Source organism: Rosa chinensis, chromosome 4 (genome assembly GCF_002994745.2).
Source record: "Rosa chinensis cultivar Old Blush chromosome 4, RchiOBHm-V2, whole genome shotgun sequence".
NCBI classification, from domain to species: Eukaryota; Viridiplantae; Streptophyta; class Magnoliopsida; order Rosales; family Rosaceae; genus Rosa; species Rosa chinensis.
Window position 1 is genome coordinate 40,344,620 of NC_037091.1, and position 6,550 is coordinate 40,351,169.

The following is a 6,550-nucleotide window of genomic DNA, read 5'->3' on the forward strand; positions in this document are numbered from 1 at the left end:
ATACAAATCTAATCATCCTACTCTCACTCTAAATATCATGTTTCTAGACTCTGAGAACAACCATGATGTCCCGTAACCTGAACTAACAAGAACCATTATGCTTCCAATCTATTCTATGCTACCACTCCCCACAGTTCAAAGCAGAAATTGATGGGTCGGTAGAGGAAACAAACACTACATGTCCGATCAAAAGAAAAAATAAATAAATAAACACCAACAGTCAATATAATTGATGTGGAAAACGAAAACGTAGCTCATCAACTCATGGATGAATCTTCCCAGCACTAATAATGCCACCAATTCTTCCCAATACACATAAATGAATTAATAAACCCACATAGCTGGTCTCAACCAAAAGGAGTAGTGCTCATCCTTAGGACAACAGGGGCTTAGTTAAAGGAGACATGAATAGATTGCTTTTTGTTCCCAAAAAAAAAAAAAAAAAAGCACCCAAGAGTTGGACCAACCTATCAATCATAATGCAAGGAAGTGAATGTAAAAGGAAGGTGAAATCCATACAAGCTGCAATTGGAGACAAATTCAAGCACTTCGTTCACTGAAAATGGCCAGTTTTTTTAAACAGGCTTTACCATCCTAACATTTACCTTGCATTAGCATCTGGAATCAAGCAAAGAACAGATAGTCTCTAGAGGAAATGATAAACTGCAGTCATCTTTGAGTACTAGATTATTTAACCTTTGAAAAGTGAGATCTACAAGTCATGATTTACATAGCCAGTAATCTACACCATAATGCCTGGACTCTACTACCAATTCCATGAATCCTCTTTCATCAATCACCAAGCTGATCAAGTTATATTAAGAAAACCATACACTACTCAATACAACATTCAAAGCATTGGAACATACCTTTTCTATTTACCAAACGTAGCTGTGCTGTTATGATTAGTGGTGTACCCACATTTGGTTCTAGCCAACCTTCAATATGTAGAAAGCTAATTAATATATATATATATATATATATATATCATGGATTATGAATCAGATATCACAAATATGTACAAGTAAACACCAAATCAAGCTGCTGAAAGTTACTAGACTATAGATATTTGAGCAAACAACTTCGATTACCAATCAAACTCAATCAAGCAAATTACAAATCAAACTCAAACATTCCTTAGTTAAATTTTACATATACTACGAAGTCAAGCTGCACATCATTTAGCCCAACCTTCACTATCACTATGAACAATCAAATTAGGAGATGAGCGATCAAATTAAGAGAAGAAAGAGAGACCACCTTCACCAAATCTCAAACCAACTCTAGCCCAACCTTTGCGATTTGTAGAGAACACAAGTGGAGAGAGAGCGAGCTCCGCGTGCTTTGAAATCGAGCTCTGGTGTCTCGGAAGCGAGAGAGGATGGGATTTGAAATAACTAGGGTACGTACCCTAGTTATTTAGAATCAGCATATTTTGTTAATCAAATCACTGGGCTAATTTCATCAAATCCAAATCTCTAATGAAAAATTTGTGCCAAATGGACTTATTTGTATTTGGGCCTCCGAAATCCAAATCCTCAAGTCCAAATAACCCTATCCAAACGGGCCCTAATTGAATTTTGAATCTTTCATCTTAGAGAGACATTTCACCACTTCAATTAATTCTCTCTTTTCTTTCTATTAAGATGTTTTCTAAACCCAAACTCACACAAACATAAATATGGTTTCTATTGTGATGCATAATTGAAAACCATGTTGTATATCTTTGTCATGAGTCAACTTAATTGCCTACTCCTGTGGTTCTTAGTCACTTGTCCAAACAAACACATTTTGAATGCAGGATTTGTTGCGGTCCTTTTTGCAAAGAAAAGTCTAGGTAAGCCTAGGCATGATTTTTCCTTTTATTCTTTTATGATGAGTCATTCTTTTTGTAAGTTCTTGATTTAAGTTTTCATTGAGGAGTACTTCAGTCATTAATAAAGTCAGTCTTATTCTGACATAATATAATAACACGAAATAATACACTTCGTGTTATCTTAATGATGTCTTGATTTAATTTCTTGTTCAATCATTTTCGAAATTCCCGAGGTGAATATTGGCTTTCAATTTTTTGTAACAAATGATTTTGTTTACTTGAAAATCAATTAAAGAGAAGATCTGTCATAGGGCAGCCATGTTATGTGTTTGATACGGCTAACCAATCAATGCACATGTATGAGAGATTTTAAGATGTTTTGGATATATCACTTTGATAAAAAAATTTAGATTTTGATTAAGTAAACGTACTAAACACGTGACACACTGACACGGCTGCCCTATATAAGACTGTCTCAATTAAAATGAGGAGACCACTAGCCCCCAACCCCAATTTCCTCATCTTACGATACACATACTAAAACACTACTATGATTATATAAGATAGTGGAACAATTTCTTAAAAATATAAACACATTTGTAACCGGTTTGCTTTTTCTCTTTTTTTTGAAAAAGAAAAAAAATTGCTTGAACCCAAGAAGATATTCAATAATATTCTACTCCATACTAAAACATGCACCCCAAAGATTCATTACTATTCAATAAATAGTGATTGGACAATTTTGCCCCGCTTCGCAACTAGTTTGCACTAAAGTTTGCTTGTCCAACAAATAGGACTATCATAAACATAGCCACAAAATGGTCATGTCCTATCTAGTTCTAAAGGGAATCTATCTCCTAACTAAATAATGAAAACCACAGGGTCCAGTTGTTAAAGTTGAACCTACAGGAGGCTAAAACGCAAAACAATCAAAACTATAGGGGACGAAAATTGTATTATAGCTTTTTCACAATTTCGCAAATTAAATAAACAGACCCCCCAAACGACTTGTTGCTCAAGTCCCCTTTGCCCTTTTTACAGACTCCAGTGTTCCTCAAGCTCAATCACACAGAGATCGAAACCTAGCAAATCGCCAGAAGAACAAGAAGGAGGAGATGGAGTCTATCTTTGGCTTGGTTGGTAACGATTTCGCCATAGTGGCGGCGGACACGTCGGCGGTGCACAGCATACTGGTGCACAAGTCCAACGAGGACAAGATCATGGTGCTTGACTCGCACAAGCTAATCGCCGCCAGCGGTGAGCCCGGAGACAGGTCCCAAATCTTGAGCCCTTTGTCCTTTTTTTTTTTGATTGTTGATTTGATTTGATTTGATTAGGGCTTGTGATTTGATTTCAATTTTGGAAACAATTGGGGGGAAATTACAGGGTTCAGTTCACGGAGTACATCCAGAAGAACGTGTCGCTCTATCAGTTTCGCAATGGGATTCCTCTGACCACCGCCGCCGCTGCTAATTTCACCCGCGGTGAGCTCGCCACCGCCTTGCGTAAGGTAAAGTTTTTACCTTTACTGGATATTGTTTTGGGTTTTTAGATTGTTGCCTTTGATTGGGGATCTATAGGGTAAAGAATGATCTTACAGTACTGGACTTATTAATCTTTAAAGAACTTGTTTTGAGTTTTCCCCCCTTTTTGAAAATCTATGGTGTTTTTAAGTGTCTGGGGTGTATTGGGTTTTGTCCAAATAGAACGAGATTGATATGAAGTGTTGGTCTTGAAAAGAGAAACCTAAAGAATGATGTGCAGTGCGCAAGTGCTTTGATTGTGTGAATTTTATTTCCGGCCAACTCGACTAGTTGAGTTACTTTCTGAGTGGTTTCATTAGGTGGTTTTGGATGAGAATATTATTAAGTGTGATGATCCAAACACCTTTCTTATGGGATTCTCTTATTGCCAGTAAGTTATATTGCAAGTCCAGTAATTAGAGACAGAGAGTTTCAGGTTGTGTATACAATAATGCTATAGGGTCAGCCGTGGGTGCCATAGGTCTTAGGTATATGTTGCTGAGGATGCATTTGACAGGAGTCATAGTCCTACTTAGTCTTACTGCTGCATTTTGACCTAAATTTTTGTATGGATGTGTCAGCATATTTAAAAGAGTTTAAACTTCCGGAGTGATATATGACTCAAAAGATCCATGAATGATATTACTGGGGACGTTCCTAGAAACTTACTTCAAAGTATTTTTCTGATAGGTAGCTATTGAAGTTAGGTGCATTTATTATGCATTTGCAAAGTCCTGTTCCTGAATAACTTTATGCCCAACATGCAAAGTCCTGTTCCTGTATAATGTATGGTATGTTTTGTATTGGATTAGTGATTTCCAGCCACCTTTGAGCTCTTTTGAGAGCATTATGGCCTTTTCCCCTTGTATGGGAACCCCTTAGACACATTCAGAATTGCTTCTACAAGGAAACCAGAATCATTCAGTCAAAAGTATGCAGAGCCTTAAGTTCACTTCCCAGGTTCTCTGGAAAGCCCTAGCCTTAATCACCACGGAACCCAAACTTATAAAAGTAGCTGCTGCACCAAATTCCAGAACTCAATTTTTTAAATTCTACTGACTTCTTTCCGTCAATTCCGTTGTCCCCCTAGTCTGCGTCAAACTTATTACCACTTTTGAATTTCATATTGCACCAACATTTTAGAACCTCATCTGGTGATTGTTCTCACCTTAGAATGCTGAGGGGAAATCAAAGTGGCTAGTCAAGATTATTATGTATGATTCTCAGTTTTTGGGCTGTTCGTAGGAATTAAGAGTGTCTAGGAAATCCTGAGTATATGCAAACAATATTCCTGAAAAGCAGCAAGGTCAACTTGGGTTCAACTGATTAGCTTCACAAGGCGATTTAGACGCTAGAACACTTCTCACAGGTGTGAACCAGCCTCCTAAAAAGTTTGTGCAGGGAGAGTGAATTCTCACATGAGGGTCATCTTGTGTACCAAGACAAATAACCATCTGCTGTTCATGTGGCTATTTGACCTAACAGGATCATCCAGTTCCTATAGATTCACTAAGCTACCCCTAGCGAGAGATAATCAGAGTGAGAAGGGTTTTCCAACAGATGGAAAATGAAAACTATTTGCCAGCACCTTCTTAATTGTTTGAGACTTATAGAATCCCAAGAGCCCAAACTGCTTAGGTTTACAAACTTTGTTGAATCTATCTAAATCAGGTTTAGATTGTGTGCATCCTTTCTGTTGATTTTGTCAATGTCTTCACAGCTTCCCATAGGAAGCTTAGCAGCCTGCAGTGTAGATAAATACTGCAGATGCGTCAGCTTGAATCAAGGTCAATCTACCTGCCATAGTTAAAACCTGACTTTTCCAAGTGGCTTCTAACTTTGTCCACAACTGCCCGCTTTGGTGACTAGGACATGTCTCAGTTTATCTTGGGGCTTTTATTCTTTACCTTTATACTTTAATCCAGATGATGTACTGATGGGTAAAACAAGTTTCAGAAGCTTTGACGCATGCGTGTGCAAACTATATTCAGTTGTGTTCCTGGCATACATGAGGACAATCTGTCAGTAGGTTTGCACTTACAGGTCCTTTTTAATGCCAAATGTGCCCCCTTTGCTAAGCTACTAATCTTATTTAATTGAAGTGTTAGTATACTCTGATGTATGACATTTCTTTTTCTTTCTTCTCTGGTTTTAACAACATATGATATTGCAGAACCCATACCATGTGAACATTCTCATGGCTGGATATGATAAAGAGAAGGGGGCAGAACTGTACTACATTGATTACATTGCTTCCCTCCACAAGGTTGAAAAGGGCGCCTTTGGTTACGGGTCCTATTTTGCTCTCTCCCTTATGGATCGACTCTATCACAAAGGTATGTCTGTTGAAGAAGCCATTGCCTTAGTTGACAAGATCATTATTGAGATCCGATCGAGGCTCGTCGTTGCTCCACCTAACTTTGTCATCAAGATAGTGGACAAGGATGGAGCTAGGGAGTATGCGTGGCGTGAGTCCATCAAGGATGCTGGTGTGGCTGGTGCTTGAGGCTTTACTTTTATTATCACAAACGTTGGGAAAATTAATGTTCTTGGTAGAACCTATTTCATAGTAGATCTGTTCTTGTTTGAACTACTGAATAGTTGTTGTAATTTTCAAAAATTGGATAGTTTCATTTGGAACGACCCTTCTGCTCCAAAATTCCTCTTTTTTTTTTTTTTTTTTTTTTTTCGTTGATGGTTATTTTGTCATTCATTTTCTTTGGGTCATGCTTATTCATGATGCAGGGCTAACGATTCCCAGGAAGTGAGCTTTCATTTTGAAATTCTCATACATCTTTCATGATGAGTGTTTATTATTTAGTCAAGATATGAGTAAATTTTGCAGAGCACAGAGCTAGTACAAAACTAGTTCTGACAATTTCAGCGTTGAAGAAAATTTCTAGTCAGCAAGCTACTGCAATTTGCTAACAATTTTTGGGTTCAAAATGGGTCACGGAGATCCGACTGTCAAAATAGTTTCAGGTTGAACAGCTTTGAACAAAACTCCGAAGTCAGTAAATGATGAAATTGTCTTCTGAAATTTCTGACCGAAGTTAGTAAATGATGAAAAAAAAAATTCAAACGATAAAAAGTGAAAAGTTATTTTAATTAAAATTAGAAACCTTTAGGGTAACCAGAGTTTACAACATCAAATGAAAAAGCATTTGATACATTTGCAGGACTGTATTGATCCAAGAGAAACCATCAAAGG

General features: G+C 37.4%; 1 protein-coding gene across 1 annotated transcript; it reads left to right on the plus strand.

Annotated features, from left to right (window-relative positions):
* Positions 1-2,818: 2,818 nt before the first annotated feature.
* On the plus strand, positions 2,819-6,006 carry LOC112200813 (proteasome subunit beta type-2-A). The gene is made up of 3 exons (XM_024341822.2): positions 2,819-3,089; positions 3,203-3,326; positions 5,513-6,006. The coding sequence occupies exons 1-3, from the start codon at positions 2,932-2,934 to the stop codon at positions 5,843-5,845; spliced, it is 615 nt and encodes a 204-aa protein (XP_024197590.1). The 5' UTR covers positions 2,819-2,931; the 3' UTR covers positions 5,846-6,006.
* The last annotated feature ends 544 nt before the right edge of the window (positions 6,007-6,550 follow it).

Excerpts from the sequence above, each read along its gene's own strand:
- LOC112200813 (XM_024341822.2), top strand. The coding sequence starts at position 2,932 with ATGGAGTCTATCTTTGGCTTGGTTGGTAACGATTTCGCCATAGTGGCG. Across the intron at positions 3,090-3,202 it reads AGCGGTGAGCCCGGAGACAG|GGTTCAGTTCACGGAGTACA; the intron begins GTCCCAAATCTT and ends GGGAAATTACAG. Across the intron at positions 3,327-5,512 it reads TCGCCACCGCCTTGCGTAAG|AACCCATACCATGTGAACAT; the intron begins GTAAAGTTTTTA and ends ATGATATTGCAG.